Source organism: Colletotrichum paranaense (assembly GCF_030867605.1).
Source record: "Colletotrichum paranaense strain IMI 384185 chromosome Unknown Scaffold_7.1, whole genome shotgun sequence".
NCBI lineage: Eukaryota > Fungi > Ascomycota > Sordariomycetes > Glomerellales > Glomerellaceae > Colletotrichum > Colletotrichum paranaense.
In genome coordinates, this window is record NW_026848965.1 from 1,827,935 (window position 1) to 1,850,495 (window position 22,561).

Consider the following 22,561-nt stretch of genomic DNA (forward strand, 5'->3'; position numbering starts at 1 on the left):
ATCCAAAATGGCCCTACCAGACGTAAGGGACGACTCTGGTACTGACCATCGCGGCCTAGACTACCAGGAACGGTAGCGGACGTTAGAGTTGATGTTGAACTTTACGTGGACTTCGGAGAAAGGACCTTCAGACAAAACTCAATGTTAAGTCCCAAGGCATCAACAGCGCATGGTATTTCATGAAGTGAGGCCTTCTCTGTTCACATTCGTTATGGGCTGTCTACCTCAGTTCTATCAGAGCTTCGCGCCAGCCTCGCGCTTCACAAGTGCCCTTAGATCTTTGCGCAAGATCTTTCCAGAGGGACTCTTTGGGATGGCATCGATAAAAATCACGCCGCCACGAAGTTTCTTGTAACTAGCAACCTGATCTGCCACCCACTTCTGAATTTCTTCTGCAGAAATCTTTTTCTTATCGGCGACCACATAAGCTCTAGAAGGACGTTAGTCAACTGGTTTATGCTGGCCAACGGAGTTGGAAGTTGCGTACCTTGGAAGCTCGGTGCCTTCGCCTTCGACGCCAATGACGGCCGCATCTTGGATCTTCGGGTGCGTGACCAGTAATGCTTCAAGTTCGGCTGGTGCCACCTGGAAACCGTTGTATTTGATGAGTTCCTGAGGTTTGTTAGCTATAGTTTCATCCGAGGTAGCGCGTACCAAGAAAGCAAATAATACGAACCTTTTTCCGATCCACAAAGTAGAACTTTCCATCCTTGAACGACAATCGGTCGCCAGTGCAGAACCAACCATCAACAAATGCCTCCTTATTGGCCTTATCGTTCTTGTAGTACCCCTTGGTGACAATTGGCCCACGGCACCACATCTCTCCCGGCTGACCAACCTCGACGTCCTTCCCCTCATCATCGACGAGCCGAGCTTCGCAGTTGGCCACAATCATGGACACGCTTCCCGTGTCATCTGTGAGATGGCGGGGAAGAATCGTGAACCCGCCGGTAGTTTCGCTGAGACCCCACGTCTGGCCGAGGATCGCTTTTCCCTTGCCCATTTTTCGCTGTGCTTCGGCTTGGGTTTCGCCTCCTAGAGCCGCAGCTCCCGTGAGGGCGAATTCCACGGTGTCGAGATGATCCTTGACCAGCGGTGATTTCGCAATCATGAGATAGATAGGCGGCACGCTGAAGAAGGATGTGATTTTGTACTTTTTCGCGTAGTCTAGAAATTCCACAAAGTTGAACTTCTTCATCCAGTAGACGATGCCGCCCATGAAGGTCTGGTTGACGATGTAGGCTTGGAGACCAGAGATGTGAGCTGCCGGTAAATGTGCGAGCGTGATGTACTCCATCTTCGGGTGCGTCTTGTAATATTCTATCGTCGGCGTCGAGATGAACATGGTCTGCGCAATCATGTTTGCATGAGAAATTTTGACCGCCTTTGGGATACCAGTCGTGCCACTGCTGTAGATGTAACATCCGACAGTGTTTTCGAGTCTCGTTTGGTCCGTCACCCGTTCCCAGTCGAGCTCCTGCGATGAAAGAGGCACACGCTTATCCGTCTTAGCCTCGAAGAGCTGGAACTCGTGGCTGTCGCCGATGTAGAGAATCCGATCGTCGGGTAGTCCCGCAGCTGATCCACCAGCAGCGGCGAGCGCCTTGAGGTCAGGGCTGCAGATGATCATCTTGCTCTCGGTGAGGTTGATCTGACGCGCGATCTCTGGCGGGGTGGAGGACGGTGTTGACGCCGCGACGGTGCCGCCCGCTGCCATGATACCGTAGAAGACGGTGGGGGCCATGTAGTGGCCTGTGAAGATGACCTGCACCACGTCACCCTTGTTGATGCCGTACTGGTGGCGGAGGGTGTGCCCAAGCTGTTTGAGAGCCTTTACTAGGCGGGATTTGGTGATTGATCTGGATGGATCGGCCGCGTCGGCGTGGAGGACTGTGTCATCGCGCAGTCTTTCATTTGGTGAGTCTGCATCCTGTCAGTACGTGTGTTTGGCGAACAGTGGAGGATGCTGGTGTGTGTTGAAGGTCTGCGTGACTGTGAGACTCACCGAATAGAAATGTGAGGAGGTCGACTTTGGGGAGATCGATGTGATCCGGGGACTTGTAAATGGTCTGGCCGCCCCGCTTCTCTACAACAGTCGCCATCTTGAGTGATGCCGGTTTCCAAGATCTGGAACGCGTTGTTAGGATAATATCTCAGGCCTGCAACGCAGATAGATAGGTCGTGCCTGAAGCTCTGCTCTACTTTAAAGTATTTCCAGCTTGATGTGTGCTCGCGTCAACGCAGAAAGGGGGAGAGGTAGGTGAGATGGAGATGAGCAGCTTCAAGAAGGTTAAATTGGAGTCAGGGTGAGACGTTGGAGGAAGTGATTGTCAGAGGTCAATGCACGCGGAACGAATTACTACTCAGTAAATCAGAGGTGAAGAAGTGAGCTTTTGGAGAAGAGCTGACCGAGAAAAGAAGACGTTGTGTGAATCGAGCAGCCCACTAAGATAGCTTTCCCCGCATTGCATCTGTTATCAAGATCCGGGCCCGTCTCATGCACCGAAGCCGTGGGAAGCCGCAGGTTAGTCCCCGCGCACGCGTTTCGCGAAACCATAGCTAATTAGAATGGCCGCCCAGTGCCGAGGATGATTCTACACAGAGGGAGGATCGTTGCTCTGCCCGCTCGCCGACTTTCCAGTCTGCTTACTCGTTGGGGTAACCGCTTCGTTAGCGTCGAGTCTCCGAAGCTTGCCAGCGTGTTGGCTGCGCCCTGACGCCCTTTGGTGGGGGGGAGCAAGCTTGACCGGGGTCGGTGTGTGTGTGTGTGTGTTTTGCCCTTTTGCCTTTAGGCTGTGGATGTGCGGGGAGATTCCGTGGCGTTGAGCTATGATCCCTGCTCTTCGTGCAAGCCTCTGCCGGATTTGAATCGAGGTTGACGAGTCAAAAGATCGAGGCATCTGATGTACAAGCGCTACTTCAGCTGAAATGTTTACCATTGACAAGACCTCGGGATAGTGACTTCAAGTGTGCGCATAGTCATGAGCTACGTCATGTATCCAGACTCAGGGCTCACAATTCTCAAATTTCCAAGAAACGCTCGCTGACCGAGATCTCTGGATCTAGGTGAACAGCGACTGCGCAAGACATCGTGTGATAAACAGGAAGAAACCACTATTGGTCAATGGCATGTCTTCCCAATCGGACAAGAAGTGATACTTGTCATTCCTTCTCTTCATACAAGTACCTAAGCACTTTACCTATTGCTATGTCCTCTCATCCAGTAGCTGAATCCTACAGGAGAACATGAAGGAACTCATCGAGAGTTAGGTGGTGACACTTTCTCATAGCCTCCTTCAAAAACATCCACCTCCGTCTTGTCAAACTGCCTCGTCGCGGTATTGTTGTGAAAGAGATAATCCAGCTCCTCGTACGTGCGCCCCTTTGTTTCCGGCAGCCGGAAAAATGCCCACACAAATGTGAGAAACGCCGAGGTTCCCCAGACGAAACCCGTAGTACCCTTGAGATTCAACGCGTTCGGATTGATAAAAAATGGCTGGAAGGCGTTTGCCAGTAGATTCATCACATAATAGGTAGACCTCGCGACACAAATGGTCTTCTGCCGTAGACGCGTAGATCCAACCTCGGCTGGGATAGCCCACCCAAGCTGACCGACCGATAGCTGGAAGATAAAAGTCCACACCAGGGTAAGACAGGCTTGGACCCAGCCTATGGGTGACGATGGTGCATTCGGCAACCGGCCTATCCTGTCGAGGACGCCGATGATGAAGAGTATAGTGGACATGCTAAACATGCCCCAGAGATAGATACGACGACGGCCAAAGTACGGCATCAGCGCGACCCAATTGACGACGGTCCCCACCAGAGCTAGCGCGGTACCGCCGACATTGAGGTTATAATCATCTTGCGGATTCAGCCCGGCTTGCTGAAAGAAATATACTGAGTTGTAGGCGAAGCTCGAGCCGGAGAGGACTTGGCCTGCGAATGCTACGCATGCGATCTCTGTGCGGCGACGTTCGACGCCGCGGAAGCAGTCCCAGTAGGTAGTTCCTGTCTGGTGCTCCTGCTCCATTCTATCGGTTTCTATGATTTCACGTAGACGGACTTTGGCGTCTAGGTTGTTAACTTTTCGCCTTTGGAGACGTAGCAATGCCTTCTCCGCCTTGTCGAGCTGGCCGGTCCTGACAAGATGCCATGGGGACTCCGGAGCAAATACCAGCAGCGGGATAAGCAGTACCGGCCAGGACCATTGTAATGCGAACGGGATTCGATAGGACCACTCGTCTTTTCGCGGCAGTAGCCCCGCGAGTACGGCCGCGGACATGAGCTGGCCGATGATGAAGCACATATTGGTCCACGTAGTCAGATACACGCGCAGCGTCAACGGCAAGACCTCAGACGCATACGCGGGTGCTGAGGATGCGAAGACGCCCCAGGGCAGGCCGCACGCGATCTGACCAAGCATGAGCATGGTCTTATTAGTTGCAAAGAAGGTGATGAAGATGCAGCCGGAGAGTACGAAGAGAGAGCTGATGAGGGCTGTCTTTTGGCCGCACCGCTCAACGAGGAAGCCGTTGGCGATGACGCCGATGATGCAGCCAAAGGTGCTGCTGTTGCCGAGGACGGCTTGCCAGAGGGCGGAGAGCTGGTCTCGGCCTTCTTTATCTTTGCCATCGCCGAACTTCTTTGCGAATTCTGGGTGGGCGAAGAAGCTGCCGATGAGGATGGTGTCGTAGCCTATGAACTCATTAGCTTGAAGTACTCACGTAGTTGTCTCTAATGTTGAACCGACCTTCCATGATCACACATAGAGACACGACGAGACTCCAGAATACGGCCATCGGGTAGGCGCGGATGGCATCTCGTGGCGTCATGTTCCGCTCGGCGTTGATGGCATCCTGGAACCGTTGATCCATCTCTGACCGGGACTTAGCCGGACGAGAGCCCGAGCCGGCGGATGGCCCGGCTGTGGAGATCTCTTCGAGCTCGATGTCATCCGAAAGAAGAGATACGGCATCGTCGTCGGATAGAAGTGCGAAAGCTTCGTCGTCGGCATCGTTGGGATCGGATGTTGAGTCAAAGGACGACCTCGAGGAGCTAGAGCCCGGCCCTGAGGGTCCCGAGGGGAGTGGCTGGAAGCGGGCGCCATCGCGAGAGGCGGAGGCCATTATGAGTCCACTTGCAACTTATTGGCTCGGTGATTACAAGAGGGTGTCCTACGAGGCTCAAGGCTGTGAATTTGTGGCTCGCTCAGTTGCCCATAGCCGGAGGGTGATCGAAGCAGGCTGAGAGCTGGTGGTCAACGCTCCGGTGTGGAATGAAGCGATCTCATCACACTTGAATTTCTACAAGATGAGTGACGATTCAATGCGACGATGGGTTCTGCTACTTCGACATTCAATGCGTATGTCGTTGTTAGCTGCACAAAGATGGACATGGATGAGCGCATGCTGCGTCCCCGAATGCCGTCAGCGATGCGCCGCCGGATGAGCTGGGAGAGCACAGGCGCGTTTCAGACGAGTCCGATTACTGCCAGCTGGTGACAGACGCAGCCGGAGACATTTCGACATTGCGAAAATTGCAATGGCCGGTCGGCTCCAAAGTTAGCTCCTTCATGGGGAGCAACAAGTCATCTTTCGATGCGATGAACAAAACCACTGTCCACGAATATTTTCTCGGCCTTCCTTGACCATGAGATACTCAACTCCAGCTGACAAAGATAGGTAGTGACGCATGCAGCCTAATCCTTTCACGGCACGAAAGTCCCGGGTATGTTATGGCAAGAAACAATGAGTTGTCTCACAAACTTCACAGCGACAGGAGCTGGATTACTCAGATCTGGGACGCCTGTGGAGGGGAATTGCCCCAAATCAACAAAATGGGCAATTCAAAAGTCCGAAGCCTCGGAGCTGAGGCATCCCAACGTGGCTAATTTACCCCCGAACCGCGCGGTGTGGACACCAACCAGCCACATCTGGTCAGGTTTCGGACCCTTTTAAGTTAGCTGATCCCAGGAGCTTAGCAATCAGCCACTCCATTTGTAAGTTGTCAGCAGCACTTTGGATGTTGTCTGTGCTCGCCGGATGCGTTTTCATGGTGGTGGAGGATCCAATGTCTCTGAAGGCTTACACACTATCCGGGTGCTGGAAGCAATAATGCATTGTTTGTTGAGCACGGAAACGGGAACACTACTTGTGCCTCATTGAGATCTGTCAGTATGTCAGAAATATTAAAGGATGGCATCTGCCCTCTTGTGGATGAAGGAAAGCAGCATAACACCACAGATCAATCACTCAAACAAAAAGACAAATTGAGTATCGAAGCTCAAGAATCAACTTCTACTATAAATCGCCAATCACCAATCCTCAATCGTCATTCAGCATTGAATCACTTCAAATTCAAAATTCAATCTAAAAATGTCTGGACAACAAGGACGCAAGATTGCCATCGTCGGTGCCAGTGGTAACCTCGGCGGGTTCACCCTCAACGCCCTCCTCGACAAGGGCATCCACACCATCACCGCCGTCTCCCGCGCCCAATCCTCCGCCACACTCCCAGCCGGCGTCATCGTCAAGAAGGGCGACTACTCTGACGAAGACTTCCTGGTATCAGCGTTTCAAGGCCAGGATGTGCTGATCCTCCAACTCGGCTTCGACAGCTATATGACCGGCCAGGCGCCTCTCATCCGTGCTGCGGCCAAGGCCGGCGTCAAGTGGGTCGTGCCTACCGAATTCGGCTCCGACCCCGCGCCGTCCAAATTGCTCGAGGCCAGCCCCATGGTCGCGGGCAAGAAGCAGTTCCGCGATTTGACCGAGGAGCTGGGCCTGAGCTGGATCACCATTGTCAACAACCCTTGGTTCGACTGGTCTCTTGGTCAGGGATTCTGGGGCATCGATATCAAGAACCGCTCTGCGAAGCTATTTGATGGTGGGAACACGAAGTTCATCACCACCACTATTGGCACGACCGGAAAGGCCACCGCTGGTGTTTTGAGCTTGCCCGATGCTGAGCTTGAGCAGTTCCGGAACAAGCCTGTGTACTTGAAGTCTTTTTATATCAGCCAGAGGGATATGCTTGATAGCATCCTGCGAGCCACGGGCACGAAGGAGGCGGATTGGAAGGTTGAGGTTTTGGATGCAGAGGCTGTCGTGGCTGATTCGAACGAGAAGTTCAAGAAGGGTGATCACATGGCCATGTTGGTTGGCTTCTATGTCAACCACATGCGCGAGGGCTGGGGCGGTGACTACAGCGCCAAGGTCACCGACATGGGCAAGCTTGGTGTTTCAGAGGAAGATCTGGATGAGGTTGTCAAGAGGGTTGTGAAGGAGATCGGGGCGTAGTGTATCTCCAACTGAATTTCTCGCAAAGCAATATCGTACTTTTGTACTCTACTTAGCAACCATTGGGTATTACATGCAGTCTTATTCAGCTGATCGGAACAAGTGCATCCACGTCGTGCATGGCTATCACTTCAAATGTGGATTTGAGACTGTTCAAGTTTTCTATATGAGGAATAAGAAAGTAGAATCTAACATAGTTGAGTCCGCTAGGAACAACTGTCATTGCTGCCAATCAACCCACGTGCAGACAAGAAAAGCCAGCAATTTGCAGATAACAAGGGAAATCTACCTACCAAGCTTGTGGGAGTTGAAAACCTCAGACTTCCCACTTCGCCATGTACCAGCCCAGATCGCGTACTTTCCACGAGTCGGTACTTCTCCCCCCTCTACCAGCAACGATACCCTTCCGGGCCTCAACACACGCCCTCTCAACAGTGCCAATGAGACCTGCTGGGCCAGAACTGTAGACCCAAGCATGTCCGACGGAGTCCGCTTTTGTTTGCTGGCCGGCAATGAGAGCTCCACGGATACATGAGGTGGGATCCAAACGGCCACTTCCTGAACTCACGTGGGCAACCACAGTAAGCTCCGGCACCGAAGAAGCTGCCTCTTGAAGTTGAGCCCACTCCGTGATCGTCGTAGCCTCCTTATAACACACAGACCATACGAGAGTGAAGGTTGAGTTCGGTGGCCTCTTCTCCAACCACCATGATGCTAGACTCAAGGCGCCGGTGATTCCTGTTCCACCTACAACACACACGATGTGAGATGCGTTCTTGAATCCGTCGTCGCCGACACTGTAGGGCCCCGCAACTCGGACTTCAACAACTGTGCTCTCAAATGGTTGAGGAACAAGGGCGCCCAACTTCCAAGTCCATTCCTTGTCCAGCCTCTTTTGCTTCTTTCCAGTCGTGGGTTGCAAGAGGAAAGTGGGACCAGCTCCGGTGGAAGCAGAAACTGCAGCGGTGAATGCGTGGTTCTGTAATTTGCTGATGGATGGGATGCTGAGATAGTAGTAGCTAAGAGGTTCGTGCAGAGTTTCTCCCTTCTCCTGGACGAGGTCAAAAGTGCTCGCTGATGCGTTCTTTGAGACTGGCAGGTGTGTGGATATCCTGAGCCAATTGTTGCCTGCATTTTCCAGAGTCGCACCGGTTTTCGAGGCGAGACCGCCTGCCTGTCCGCCAAAGAGTCTACATGTCCAGTCGGCGACCCAGAGGTAGAGTCCCGGAAGAAGGAGATAGAAGTCGGTACTGGCATGGATGCATGCCGCGACGAAAATGATCAGACCGAATATGACATGGGTGTAGTAAAAGAAGTTGTAGTGGGTTCTCCGAATCCATGGAAGCGAGGTGACGATGATCAACCACACGGGCAAGATGGCAGCTATACCGGTGTATGTGGTCATGGTGAACCATTCGCTTCTTTGCTTGCTCTCCGACAGAGTCATCGCCGGATTGCCTGTGGCGAATGCTTCCTCCTTTGCCTCATCGCCGTCGCTGCTGGAATCTGTTGCATACAGCTACTACCTGTTAGAAATCGCACAAGGTGCCGGAACTGAACCAAAGACTTACAAGGTATGTAACTCCATGAGCGGTTGCTGATACCGAAAAGAGATAGGCAACGATCTTGTGCGCATATAATAGTGTGCTGTGATGCATCGAGAACCCCCTTCCAAGTAGACTGTTCCTAGGAACTGGGATCACCAATAGTCCGAGCAGGATATCGGCATAGTGACCAGTCACCCCCGTGATCGTGAGTTTAAGCTTAGCACTCGCCCATCCCAAGGGGTCTGCTCTGAAACCCCAGAAGTCCCGTTGAGCTGGCAGCCAGAACAGAGTCGTGGAGGCAACCACCGCGACTATCCAGATACTTGCCAAAAGACCACCAAAAGTGACACGTTTACCTCCCAAAGGTATGCGCATGAGATGGTAACTACTTAGGGCATGAACCCACGTGGTATAAGATCGAAGGAGGAGAAAGCAGCCGAAGCCGGCGACTAAGCCGAAGTAGACTAAAAGGTGTAATCTAGTCTCGAATTCGAAGTAGTCCTCGGAGCAAAATGTTGCGTAGCATGGTGCAAAGGTGAGTGCGATCGTCCCCGCGGAGGAGACGACAAATGTTAGGAGCAACAACAGGATGTACACTGGTTGTTTCATGGTCGCTGATAATTGGAGGAAAATGTTGACGGTAGTGGCAGTATGAAGAGAACACAAGTATCAGGGAACAAGATCTAACATGATTTCATTCGATCTACTTGAACTGGAATATTGCCAGTCCTTTAAGCCCAGTGGTGAGGGAAGCGTTCGTCAGCAAAGACACTCCGTAAAGTTCAGATTGATTAACCTCGACTTGGCACTCATCTGAGCCTCCCTCTATCTTTGGAAATTGTAGCAAGAATGATAGGCTTCTCCAGAAATCGCATACTTGCCAAGATAAATCGTATTAGGAGAGACCATGTCGTCGGTAGTTTTGTATCACGACGGGGAATAAACTCAAAGTCCGACGGGGTTCTTGAGTCGTGAGTGCGCCCAGCGGGTGAGGAACACCGGAGAAGAAGATGCTTACCACGAGTGCCAAGATGAAAATCGGCATTGTAAGCCACTGAAAAGTGTCCAAAGAACGACTTAGTCTCTGCCTAGATCATGGAGGTATAAGCCTCTTACCACCAACCCGGATCCGGAGACTACGGAGAAACCTACACATAGCCAGCATTAGTACCTATCTGTGAGTGATGGTAATTGATGCTGCCTCCCAGTTCTGCAAATAGTCTGACTGTTTGAGAAGAATCGTCCTGAATCTCCCAAAAACCGAGCTTTCTGTTAGTAGGTAAGTTCATCGTCTGGTTGTCTCTATGGCCCAAAGGCTTGCTTGCATGCTTTGGCCTCCAATTTCTGTCTTAAGATGAAACAAGAACACGCGAAGTGCCCTCAATTTCAGTCGCCGCACAGTCTTTCGAAACTCGTGCTGCGTCGTACGAAGTTGCGGTTGAGTTCACAAAAGACAACATACCTTAGGGGATCACGTCTGTCATAGCACGAAGTCTTCTTAAACAATTCATTGCAATCCGTCACTTGATGCTGCTTATGACATTATAACTCTCTTGCAACTTCATGACTTCCATAATCAATCAACTACCAGTGCTCTGAAAGGCAGGTGGTGACCGCGGCAGAATTGGAATGAGAATGCTGGGTGCTGTTTCGGCGCTCAACCAAGTTCTACAAAACTTTCTATGACTACCGTGGACGTGATTCGCAAACGCAAAATTCAATTGATGTCGAAGTTGGCCTCTATAGTTCGCGAACTTGACACGCAATCAAGACGCGTTGTTGCACAAGTCGTGGATTTCTGAATTTTGTGTTATTTGGTTCAAGTTCGGATGAGAAATCCCTGATGAGGCCGTTGGCTTCGGTCAAGATTCCTCCTCGGGTAGGGCGGACTTGGCAGCTACGAAGCTACTACCTAATAGGAAGGTCAGACGATTTGACCCTGCATTAAGACCCTGCGATTTCAGCTCTTCGGGATGCTTGTAATTTTGTCCACCAAATCGACCAGGGGCAGGCGCCCGGTCTTCGTGAGGAAATTGTGGTCAAGCCTTCTATCGGAGCCAGTATCCCGACGGTTGGTTTGGTAGGCAGCAGTTTATGTGTTAACCATCAGGCTTAAGCTTATTTTGCCAGCCCTACCTCCTGGTGAACGGGCATGTGCCCCAATGCAGGTAGCTAATTCAGTGGAGCTTTGGAAATAACGGGGGGATTTGGTTGTCTTTAAGGAAGTCAGCGCCCGCTCTTCAATATGTATGCTTGCGACTGATTGTAGTTCGGTCTTTGCAACATGTTTGGGTCGTCGCCTTGGATAAATGGGTTCTTATTAGCCCTCATTGTCGGGCAGCATCGTAAGAAGACATGAAATGAGGCCTGCCCGTGATTTGACTAACGACCCTTTGAACCAACAGAAGTCATCGGCCAGGAGTGTGGTTCCGTGGTGATCACGTCACAAGCGGATGCAGATGCGCTGCGGAACTGTCCCGAGATCTTTGGAAATGTTACTGTCATCACCGGAGCATCCGCTCAGGAGATTGCCCTCGAGGGAGTCAAGGTTATTCATGGCGACCTTGTGAACGTTTCTCAATGCCCACAAGTATCAGCGCAGTGCATTGGATACAACCACAATATCACAAGCATCTCTTCCAGTACCATCACAAGAGTCAACGGCTCGATATTATTAGCATATGACGGATGGATCTCAGGCCTTAGCTTTCCAGAACTGCAATCGGTCGGCGAAAATTTCGTGCTTCACAGCCTGGAAAGCTTGAAGTATCTCGACGTCGACCGATTAGAGTCAGTGGGATATATGCGACTCATGTATGCACCCAAATTGACGAATTTGAAATTGAGCGCCTTTCGTAATATCACCGGTATCACGAATCGCGACGGTTCAATTGATGGTAGATCCATGGAGCTCGGGTTAGGCGGTCTCGAGTCTCTCGACGCATTCTTCAAGGAACCTCAACTCGGAGTGGACGACGTTTCCATCTACAACTCAGGCAAAGTCAAGCGCCTTCAGATTGGCGCCGCGAAGATTGGCACGGTGAAATTCGCCTATAGCACATCCGGAAAGCCAAACAATCTCACGCTGGTGCTGGGCGGATCTGGTATCACTGAACAAACAATTGGCAGTATTCAAACAACATACAGCCTTAACGGCATTGAGCGGCTAGTAAACCTCAAGACGTTGAGTGTGGGTAGCTTTAGTAGCTTCGGCGCCAATTTTTATCAGCATCTCGATTTACCTTTCGACCATCTGGGCAATCTCACAATCAGGAACGAACGGGAGTTAGTGTGGCTTTCGGTTCCACCACAGGCAGAGCAGTGGGAAGACTTCAGCCTCGACATCGGATACAACCCCAACTTGAATTTATCAACAGAGTATCGAGTGTCCGAAAAGGGTGAGATGATACGGTCGTGGTACTGGCCCCGGCCAAATATGGGAAAAAGTTACCTAAGGGGGAATTTGTCTAAACAGTTTTTGTAAGCTCTTTCGTGTCTCCGATGATGATGTGGGACGAAAAATACTAATGATATGTTGAAGCGATTCCTACTTTGAGTTTCGAAACAAACTCAGCAAAGAGGCGCTCGCCAACCGGACGGAATACCTTCAAGTCTATGCGGAAGGCTCTTTTTCATGTGAGCCCTTCGATAAGCTTGAGAAGAAGGCAAGCGGGCAATACCGTGTAGTTTGCTCCGCACAAGATCGCATTGATTTGCGTTCAGGAGGTTTGGTTCAGGCCAAACTTCTTACGTTTGGATGGATCGTGGCTGGGGTGATTGTGATAACCGGAATCATATCTGTCTGAGCATAGATACTTTTTAGTCAGGTGTCTTGCTAACGATGGAGGGATTTCATGCAGTCAGCAAGTCAGATCCCAGCAGTGATGACCTAGAACTGCCCAGCTCCTAATAATAGATCCTCGGACTTCGGTCTACCCCGCTCACATCGTTTAGGAGTGACATTAAGTCATACTGTGATCTGACCCCAACTTACATAGGTATTTTGCATGTCACCAGGTGGTCTCCTGGTTGGATGGTACTGAGAACTACTGATCATCTCAAACAGTGTATGATAAGCTACCTCAAAAGCAAGTCCACAGCCTAGAAAAGGTACAGCGTGAATCTTAGCTGGTCTCCATTCTTCCACAGGTTTTGTCGCCTACGAATGATAGATATCTTCACAGCCAAGTACAGCTGGAGAGGAAAGGGGGCGGGAAAGGCTGCACCGAAGGTTTCTTGTCCCTCAAGACCCCAACCAGAGGCATGAGATGTGCCACAAGCACAAAGTGCAATGTACTGATGCACACTAGCGGTGAAAACTAGGGGCTTAATCAGGCCTATCAGATGAGACTTCTCCCGTCACTTCGCTCGATTACGTCAGTCTAGGCTACTACCCGAAGCCTTTCTGCCAAACAGCCTGATTAACAAACGTTCGCCGCAGACTTCGCACAAGGTCGAGCAAGCCTAGTTTTCCCTCTCATCCGCGTGCTTCTCTCATGAGGATTTCAAAACTCACCAGGTCCAAAATTCACCAGCCAAGAGTTATCGTCTACAAATAATGTCTACTACTTCAAATGCGATACCCACGCTCATCAGCCAGGAGACGACGACGATAACGTTTTGCACATTCGGAACTGCAGCGGCCGTAGCAGTGACGAGGACCACCACTGAAACCTCCACTGACTGGAGTGGAAACGATGGTCCCAAGCTAGGCTATTCTCCCAATGTTCTAGTCAGCCAAGTTGAGGCTTTTGTGGACAATTGTACACGTTATTTAGATTGTGAGATGACCGTTTACCCGAACCCAGACATCTCTGGGAATGGGGTAAGTCCGATAGCCTCACATGATATCATAGGCCTTACTTACATAGCCCACAGGTGCTCACGGCCTTTGTGGTGTCCGCCTATTTAGTTTTTGCTCTCATTGTATGGGCTTACTGGTTTGGAGCCTTGCCGAAGGGTCTGGCTCGTAATATTGACCGAAGGCTCTTTTTCGCTCGCCCAGAACAGTCGGAAGATAGATGGAGGAAAATGTTCGTGGAGCTAGTACTGATGCTCAGCGATCAACAGCTTCTGACCGGTCTCACCATCCTCATAGCCGGTTATACTCAAGCATTGGGGGCCAATCTTAGCGCCTATCACTGGAACGCCGTTGTATATCTGGCGTGGCTCAGCTCAACAGTCCATCTCATGTCATTATCAGTACTTCGAGATAGACTACGGGCCAGCAGGGCACTACGATCTATTCGAGTATCCGCCATAATCTTGATTCTAGGACTCCTTCTCGTGGCCCTGGTTCCGACCGTCTCATCGAAATGGCCCGGAAATTTGCGCCATGAGTTTTTTGACTGGCGATCAATGCAACCAGGTCTACCTGTTCGTTGTTTTTGGGATACGCGAACTTATGGCTCAAAGAAACACCGTGATTCCTGGATTTCGTATGTCTCCTTGATCGGCGCCTTCGCCTGGAAACTGTGTCAATTTTTCGACAGTAGTCGGGATTGGGTACGATTTTGGGGAAGATCCCAATTGGAGTACTTTCTCGAGATGGCCGCGAAGCGCACACTACAGAAACCGCCAGGCTGGCGTAAACGAGCCTTGTATAAGGCGATTATCAGTATCTATATCGTTTCAGTTGCTTGGCTGGAGCTTTTGGAATCTTTCATGCTCACTTTGTTCCTACTCGCATTTACTTTGGCATGGGGTACCTTCCAGCTTTTCTCTAGTAAGAGTCAAGTTGGGAAGGAAATACGGTCAGCTGAGCGAGAAATGGGCTTTGGTCAACTGCTCCCCGTTCTTCTACTTTCTCAACCTGTTTTCGTGGCTCTCCAGTTGTACTTAGGTAAGCGTGAGACCTGTCGTACTGAGAACAAGGCCAGAGTTTTGTCACAGACCAAAGTATGTACTGACTTTAGTATCAAAGAACAAAGAGTACCCCAAATCCCTCCATCCTCAGCGATAGTCTCCGTCGGAAGCTTTGCGATTCATCCGCGTCAAGCAGCATTGACAGCAGCAACAAAACTATCAGACGTACTTCAGAACGATCGTGGGCTACTATCAGCCTCAGAAAAGGCTGCCGGGCAGCTTCATGACCCAGTCATTGGTCATCTGTACCAATCGAAAACCTTTCTACGCCTCATCATCTATATGTCTGTAACTTCATTAGCTCCTGTGGTATTGCCCTTTGTGTTACCTGCTAATAGGAGCCTTGGTATCGCGTTTACAATACCTCCCGTCGTCTTCCTTCCATTAGTGGTCTTTCCTATGTATTTCCATCCGAAGTCTAATCGACTGAGGTAGTCGTTTTGTTCTACGAAGAATTACATGGGGGCATGGAATTATTGAGTCATGATAGCCCAATTCAAGACTTTGAGCCGTCTTGAACTTTCGAAGACCTCTTATTCGTTACTAGGTATAAGCTTTTCGCGGATGAAGTGTTCGAATCAAACCCCTGTTGTAGCTTCTGCATGGGCAAATTTTCACTTCAATCTTCTTTACAAGGGACTAGTTAGTGTTTCTGAAACCTTGGAAACATTACCACTGCAAGTTCAATACTCTTTTTCAGAACTATATCTTCCAGGTCTGCTATAGTGTATCACGGCTAGCTCGATGATTCATGGGCATAGACTCTATTGTCAAAGCCTGGTACTTCAGTAAAACTTTTTTTGCGAGCCATGTTTCCTCATTTTATGTGTATGTATTCTTCTGGGAGTCTGTTGTCACGTATGGAGTCACACGCATGAAATGAAGAATGCTCACTCTTAGTCTTACCCTCTGCTTGTTCCGCATGGAAAACAGGGCTGCTCGAGATGAGACTAGCCATATCAGAGCTCACGCATGGTCGTGGTTAATTGATGAGTCCGGACCTGGGTAGAGCTATCCAATCGGCCAGATCGCACAAGGTGATTTTGTGTGCACGAATCAATAATCTGTTTATTCATGATTGTTCGCATTCAAGCACAACATATAATTGGTAGCGATCTACTTGGTCTACATAGCGAAGTGATTGCCTAACATACTTCATAAGCTAGGCGCCTCACTGTGTATAACTCCTACCAATACCACGTCCTTTGAGAGTCTCATTTCTCATCGAACGCAAATCAGCGCGAGCATTGCATCCCAAAGGGTTAGGTCTTTCATGTCAGGTACATGTACCTATTTCCCCCCAAAAATATTGACGCGTGAATATGGGAGGAAACAATGTGCGCTAGACGATGTTTGTTATTGCGCCATAAGAGTGTAGTATACGAAGTTGAGTGCCATTACCTGTTGGGTGTAAATGTCACTTCGGCCTCCATTAAGTGTGGGAAGTCACTTGTATTGTATGCAGAGCTAGATACATTTACCTTAGAAAACAAACAGTATGCGCCAGCAGATTGTTAGTTCCACGTCATGCTGAAACGATGTTCCAAAACAGCAATGTTTTTCCATGGAGAAGACAGGATATCTTTGTTCAGCAATATATCATTGAAAACGCGACCCTGCTATGCACGAGTTGACAAAGGCGGGATCCCAGCTATGTAGAGCCGAAGGACCGGAGCGACGGCCCCACAGCGCCAAGACCACCAATGACCTCCAGAGCCGGGCGCACGTGTGAACCGCGGTTCAAGATATGCCATTCATAAAGAGGACTTATTTCCGAGCCTTGCAAGCCTGGTAAACCTATGCCCATCTCAGCACATGCACGATTGATAAGAAGAGGGGTTCGCGAATGCTACTCTGCGATAATCCCTGGTGATTGTCGTCATCGAGAGAAGACTAACGATTCTTGATGTCCGGTGAAGGGATTCAATGTCCAATCACTGTTGAGATGATTACCCACGAGCCTGGCCGTCTGAATAACGCACGTGGCGGGCGTCCATCAAGAGCGAAAAACAAACGGCCTGAGATGGAAGCTGTGGAAGCTCATCCTGGTATTCTCCTGCCTAGAAACTTTTGTAAACCAAAGCTCATAAATGGCGGCTCTCGCCGTCAAAGCTTAATGATGGTTCCTTCTTGGCAACCAAAAGCTCAAGTCTTTGTGGTCACTTCATTCGCGTCTCAATTCTCCAGAGCGTGACAGCCACAGTCATCATGGTTCAGTCCATCTTTGCTATCTTGGCTCTAGCCACTGCGGCATCGGCTGCCTTCACAGGTAACCTCAACTACCTGTCGCCGTCGAAGCACCATGCGTCACTTGGTGTCTCCATCAATAAGGTCGCTAAGCGCACCTACGCCAACTCCCACTGGGATCCAGCCAAGCTGAACTTCACGCATGGCGTGGCTTCCGGTGATCCGTACGAGGACAGCGTCATCCTGTGGACGCGAGCTGCTCCGACAGCTGACAATGACAAGAGCAACTTGACTGTCAGCGGCTACGTTCCCCTGTATGACCACAGCACGGAAGACTATGTGAAGAAGAGTGACTCTCCGGTCTGCGTTGATTGGAAAATCAGCACAAGCAAGACTTTTGAAGCTGTTGTTGACTCGGGTACTGCTTACACGAGCTCTGATGTGGATTATACTGTCAAGGTTGAGGCCAAGCGATTGGCGCCTTTCACGGTCTATTGTGAGTGACCACAGTTCAACTCGTCCAGGGAGGGTAATTAACTTGCATTGAAGACTATCAGTTTGGTATTTGCAACTCAAACAAGACGTCCCCGATTGGCCGGACAAAGACGATTCCTTCAAAGAACTCCCGAGTTGAAACACCGATCAAGCTTGCCGTCTACTCTTGCAGCAACTACCGTACGTCTTCGTGAACTTTCCATTCCAGAGTCCTTAGAACTTTTCGACTGACTTGGTGAAGCTTTCGGTTTCTTCAACGCGTACGGCAACCCAGTCCGAAAAGACTCGGTTGACTACGTGATCCATCTTGGAGACTACATCTACGAGTACGGCAATGGCGAGTATGGCTGGGGCAACTCGATCGGAAGAATTCCTCTACCCGATCGCCAGATCTTCACGTCAGTAGCTTGTGTTACTTCTCTAGGGAACATTCCAAGCTGACTTTTGGCAGTTTGTATGACTACCGCAAGCGCATTGCAACCTACAGAACCGACCTGGACTTGGTGGCCAGCCACCAGAGCTTTCCCTGGATCCCGGTTTGGGACGACCACGGTTGGTAGCAGTCTTTCGTTATGCGCCACATTGACTAATGGGAAACAGAGGTCTCGGACAACACGTGGCGAGATGGTGCCTCAGAGCTTAACAACACTGAGGATTCTTTCATTGCTGATGGCGGTGTCTCGGTTGATCAGCGCAAGATGAATGCCGTTCGCGCGTACTTTGAGTGGAGTATGCTTACACTCTAACCCAGTTTTGATGACGATATCGATACTAACGCCCTGCTAGTGCCCATTCGCCAGGTCGATATGGATGATAACCTCCGCATCTGGAGAGAGTTCAACTTCGGCAACTTGTTCGACCTTGTGATGCTGGATACTCGCCAGTACGATCGCGCTGTAAGCTTTACTCCTCTCCTATAGGAATTTCAGAGTCTTGCTAACCCCCTAGATCACGGATGTCTACACCAACACCGACTACATCCACGCCATTTCCAACGACGCAAGCCGCTCCCTCATGGGACCCCGCCAAGAAGCCTGGTTCTACAAAACCCTTCGCCAAAGCTCGACCCGCGGTGCGACCTGGCGTGTTATTGGCAACCAAATCATCTTCAGCCGCATGAACGAGAGTCTGGCCCTCGGCGCCGAGAACCCGATGAACTACGACCAGTGGGACGGTTATCAAGCAAACCGCAACCGCACCTTCCAGGTCCTGTACGAGCAGAACGTCGGCAACAACATCTTCCTCGCGGGCGACTCGCACGCTTCGTGGGTATCGGATCTTGTCTGGCTTGGTGAGCACGAGTACGATCCGAACACGGGCTCCGGTTCCGTCGGCGTCGAATTTGCGGGTTCAGCTGTGAGCTCGCCTTGCCCTGCTGGGCAGAATATTTCGCTGGCGGCGGCGAATGCAGGATCTGCATGGCTTACGGCTGCGAATCGCGAGTTGCAGTGGCAAGACTTGTTCTACAGGGGATACTATGAGCTCAGCATTGACTACGATGCTGTGAATGCTTCATTTTTTGGTATTCCTACGACCAGGATCAAGCAGGGATACGAGATTTCCCTCGCCAACTTCACAGTGCTGGCTGGCGAGAACAAGCTGCATCGTTTGAACGGTACCGCGGCTGTTGGAGGTGTTGCTGAGAGTGGTAGCTTGAAGAACGGTCGTGTTGTGCAGACGAACCTGACGCATGACACTGGCAGCGGCGCGTACCTCAAGTACGACTCGCCTTGAGTCGGTGTCTTGAGAGAAGACTTCTAGGTTACTTATCAATAATACTTAAACTTATTGCATCCTTGCCAATGGCCAGCTCCTATGAGTTAAGCAATTCGAAACGGGCCTAGAAACCTCAAACCTTACTGCCCTGTCGTGAATACCGCCGCATGCGACCAATGAACTATCAAGGGTTTGGTTAGCATGAGCAATAGACTGCTGAATAGGTCACTCGATGTTTAAAATAAGGATGTGAGGCATGAAATTTTGACTCAATTTGAAAAGTCACCAAGACTCCAAGAAACACCTAAAGCTACTCCTGACATTGACCCGTGCGGAGGATATCTCAATGTTGCCACCAAACTGCCACCGGAAGCGTAAATCAATGCAAGCCTAAACACCTTCCATGTACCCATCATCGAGTAACGATTCGAATGCACTTCTGAAGTACTCCAATCAGTGAAGTCTGAGCTCACCACGAGCGGTGACGTTGCCACTAGCCGAGCCGCCAATAAGCATGCTGTTGAACACATTCGCAGCAGTCTCATCCTGAGTAGCAGCAACAGCCGCAGTTTGAGCCTTGTTGCAGCTCTCGACGGTAGCAGCAGGCGCCTTGCAGCTGTCAGAAAGGCGCTGGCAGATGAAGCCAGCAATGATACCAATCTTCTGCGCAGAGCCGTGGTTGAAGTCGCCCTGGTTGTTTGCGATGAAAGCCGCGGCCTGGCGATCGGGCAAGCCGTCCTTGAAGACGACGGAAGGGTCGCTGCAGGAACCGAAGTCGGTGGCCTGGCGCTTGAAGAAGCGCTTGCGGAGGTTGGCTTGGGCGCGGCACTGGGTGTTCTGCTCGTCGCACTGGGAGACCTCTCCGTCGAGCTGGCCACTGTTGACGGCGCGGGCGCAGGCGTTGTGCTGAACGTCGCAGGATCGGCCGAGGGCGGCGCCCTTTCCGACGAAGGTGTCACCGTTGACGGAGAAGGGGCGGTTGCCGGAGCTCTGGATGACCGGGGGAGGGGCGCCACCGAGAGAACCGGTGAAAGTCTGGACGTTGTTGCCATTACCAGTATTGGCGTTGCCGTTGTTGTTTGAGTTGTTGCCGTTGTTTCCACCGGCAGTGCTGTTGTTGGCCTGAGTCTGGGCTGCGCCGTTGTTAGAGCTGGCTGCATCGCAAGAAGCGTCGTTGGCGTTGGTGTTGGTGTTGGTGTTAGAGTTGGAGTTTGTGTTGCCGCTGGAAGGCGTGGCACTATTCTTAGCCTTGGCAGGAGTGCTTGAAGTCTGTCCTCCTTTAGCAGCTCCGGCCTGGCCGGCAACGGCGAGGCCAGTGATGTCGATGTGAGTTGCCTTCAGCTCACCAGTGCCACCGGTGATGGTCTGAGTGACACCCTTAGCAGCGGCGGTGATCTCGTCGGGAGTCGCATCAAGGACAAGCTTCTTCTCAGTGAAGATGCATCCGGTAGGGTCGGTGTCAGTGTCGCAGCTGAGACCCTTGAAGGTAGTGTCGGACTTGTCACCAGGAGCGAAGGTGCCGCTCTCGAGAGCCAGCATGGGATCACCGCCGACCGCGGCCAACTGCTTGGCTAGCGCGAGAGCAACCTCCTTGTTGTTGGCTGCAGCGCCATCGGCTGCGGGGTCCTGGTGCTTCTTGGAGAGGGCGGCGATCTCAGCGTTGACAGGCTTGTCGGTGCAAGCCGCGCTGTTCACACCAACGCCCGCGGTGTTGCGCTCAAGAGTCTGGTAGACGAGAGCAGCAGACATGCCGCGGATATCCTTGGCGGCCTTAGCGTTGGTGAAAGCCTGGTCGGCAGTCTCCTGCTGCAGGCAAGCCAAGTTGGTGACCTGTCCGGCGCCAGTCTTGGCGGCTGCGTCTCCGAGAAGGCCAAAGACGGGGTCGGCAATGGCTTTGGGGTTCTCCTTGTTCAGGAACTCGCGGGTAATGTTGAGGAAGATCTCGTGAGAGTGCTCCTGGGGAACCTCACGCTTGCTGACACGTCTCACATGGTGGTGACGGTGGTAGGGACTGGCCGCCACGAGACCGACGAGGGTGGAAGTGGCGAAAGCGATAGTCTGGTACTTCATCTTGATTGAGATTTGGATTATCGACGGTCGAGAGTGATTAAGACAGAAAAGACCGGCCTTCTGCGTGCTGTCGACTGACGTGGTTTGAAGCGAAGAGTTGATTGTAAGATAGTAGAGTAAAACGAGGTCAGATCTGCTGGCGATACAAAGAATGGAAGAGCTCACAGAACTCGAAATTGAAAAGAATGAAACGAAACGGTGCAAAGAGAATGTCGTATGAAGATGAGAAGCTATAGCCAAGAAGAAGAAATTTGGTGCCGAGAGGGAGATCAGCCAGGTTTATAAAGAAGAGATTGGATGGAAAACATGATCAGAGCAGATCCTTGGTGAATCAGTGGAATTCAGACGGTCCAGAGCAAGAGCCTCATGCTCGGCCAGCTTTGGCTAGCACGCCGTTGCGATGAGACTTCAAAAGTTCAGACAGACGACGCTCTCCCCGGGGTATGGAGGCCGAGGGGGACGAGAGTCGAGACAACATGAGACGAGCCGAATCGGTTAAGACGGCGACTTAGAAGATTGTCAGGTACAGGAATCTATCGGACCCGAAATCATGGTATGGCATGTGCAGGGGGTTCAAAGAACAGACGCGACGGGTGACCATGTCATCGCCAAGTCAACCACTCATGAAGCAAGTCTGGTGGGGGCGCGAGGCCGTCATGGTCTGAATTGGGCGCGACCAGCTAGCGAACGACTATGGCGTGGCTGCATTTGCGTTCATTATTGCAACATGGGTCGCGATATCGGCTGAGTTTTTGGAAGTCTTGCGACGGGTGGTCGGCGCATTCGGTAAGGCGCCGCAGACTTCAGACGCCTCGACAACGATGTGGACGGAAAGATGAGGCGGAAGATCAGACAGAATCAGCCGCAGGTTGTCATAGAGCGAGTTTCGCCTGGGGTAAGGGTGGGAACGTTTTGCGATGGTGGCATGGGTGGGAGGGGAGAGAAGAAGGGGGAGGGTCTTCACCCGTGCGTCTCGAGAGGGCCACCGCCGCTTATCAAAGCCGAGTTCCCCACGACCAAATGCTTAACTCATTCCGAAGCCAATAGCAAACCTCGGTGGCTTCCGGATCGCAAGCTCGCCGGGCGGGTAACTGGTTTGTAAGGAGTCACTTTCGCATTCTCTTAGGGCTTAGCGCAGGGCCTACCCGCGCTACAGATGTCTGGAAAGCTTGATTACTGCGTAATTCTGTAGGCGAAATGTACTCCAGAAGTGCCTCTTCTCCCTGAAGATGCACTTTCTGCGGACAAGGTCACCCTATTCGGGATGTCGCTCCGAACAGCAGATGGGATTCAACCGATCTTGCTCAACGGAGATTCTGGCCGTCGTTCCTGGCCAGCTATGATCCGAGTCCAGACGATATTGCCATCTATCTCTGGATC

At 51.3% G+C, this 22,561-nt stretch overlaps 8 protein-coding genes across 8 annotated transcripts; 4 read left to right on the forward strand and 4 right to left on the reverse strand.

Moving 5' to 3' along the window:
• Positions 1 to 234: 234 nt before the first annotated feature.
• Positions 235 to 2,102, reverse strand: CPAR01_09448 (AMP-binding enzyme; the record flags this gene model as incomplete). The annotated part of the gene is made up of 4 exons (XM_060493713.1): positions 235 to 430; positions 488 to 612; positions 677 to 1,923; positions 2,006 to 2,102. The coding sequence occupies 4 exons, from the start codon at positions 2,100 to 2,102 to the stop codon at positions 235 to 237; spliced, it is 1,665 nt and encodes a 554-aa protein (XP_060347843.1).
• A 1,154-nt stretch (positions 2,103 to 3,256) lies between these two features.
• CPAR01_09449 (sugar porter family MFS transporter) lies at positions 3,257 to 5,129 on the reverse strand (the record flags this gene model as incomplete). Its single annotated transcript, XM_060493714.1, has 2 exons — positions 3,257 to 4,698; positions 4,754 to 5,129. The coding sequence occupies 2 exons, from the start codon at positions 5,127 to 5,129 to the stop codon at positions 3,257 to 3,259; spliced, it is 1,818 nt and encodes a 605-aa protein (XP_060347844.1).
• A 1,248-nt stretch (positions 5,130 to 6,377) lies between these two features.
• On the forward strand, positions 6,378 to 7,301 carry CPAR01_09450 (uncharacterized protein; the record flags this gene model as incomplete). Its single annotated transcript, XM_060493715.1, has 1 exon — positions 6,378 to 7,301. One exon carries the CDS (start codon positions 6,378 to 6,380, stop codon positions 7,299 to 7,301), a length of 924 nt encoding a protein of 307 aa, XP_060347845.1.
• A 316-nt stretch (positions 7,302 to 7,617) lies between these two features.
• Positions 7,618 to 9,457, reverse strand: CPAR01_09451 (uncharacterized protein; the record flags this gene model as incomplete). Its single annotated transcript, XM_060493716.1, has 2 exons — positions 7,618 to 8,820; positions 8,873 to 9,457. 2 exons carry the CDS (start codon positions 9,455 to 9,457, stop codon positions 7,618 to 7,620), a joined length of 1,788 nt encoding a protein of 595 aa, XP_060347846.1.
• A 1,675-nt stretch (positions 9,458 to 11,132) lies between these two features.
• CPAR01_09452 (uncharacterized protein) lies at positions 11,133 to 12,654 on the forward strand (the record flags this gene model as incomplete). The annotated part of the gene is made up of 3 exons (XM_060493717.1): positions 11,133 to 11,193; positions 11,254 to 12,328; positions 12,390 to 12,654. 3 exons carry the CDS (start codon positions 11,133 to 11,135, stop codon positions 12,652 to 12,654), a joined length of 1,401 nt encoding a protein of 466 aa, XP_060347847.1.
• A 752-nt stretch (positions 12,655 to 13,406) lies between these two features.
• CPAR01_09453 (uncharacterized protein) lies at positions 13,407 to 14,810 on the forward strand (the record flags this gene model as incomplete). Its single annotated transcript, XM_060493718.1, has 3 exons — positions 13,407 to 13,673; positions 13,727 to 14,696; positions 14,764 to 14,810. 3 exons carry the CDS (start codon positions 13,407 to 13,409, stop codon positions 14,808 to 14,810), a joined length of 1,284 nt encoding a protein of 427 aa, XP_060347848.1.
• Positions 14,811 to 16,921: 2,111 nt separating this feature from the next.
• CPAR01_09454 (PhoD-like phosphatase) lies at positions 16,922 to 19,129 on the forward strand (the record flags this gene model as incomplete). Its single annotated transcript, XM_060493719.1, has 7 exons — positions 16,922 to 17,396; positions 17,450 to 17,575; positions 17,637 to 17,793; positions 17,847 to 17,947; positions 17,996 to 18,124; positions 18,182 to 18,291; positions 18,344 to 19,129. 7 exons carry the CDS (start codon positions 16,922 to 16,924, stop codon positions 19,127 to 19,129), a joined length of 1,884 nt encoding a protein of 627 aa, XP_060347849.1.
• A 435-nt stretch (positions 19,130 to 19,564) lies between these two features.
• Positions 19,565 to 21,181, reverse strand: CPAR01_09455 (uncharacterized protein; the record flags this gene model as incomplete). Its single annotated transcript, XM_060493720.1, has 1 exon — positions 19,565 to 21,181. One exon carries the CDS (start codon positions 21,179 to 21,181, stop codon positions 19,565 to 19,567), a length of 1,617 nt encoding a protein of 538 aa, XP_060347850.1.
• Between the last annotated feature and the right edge of the window lie 1,380 nt (positions 21,182 to 22,561).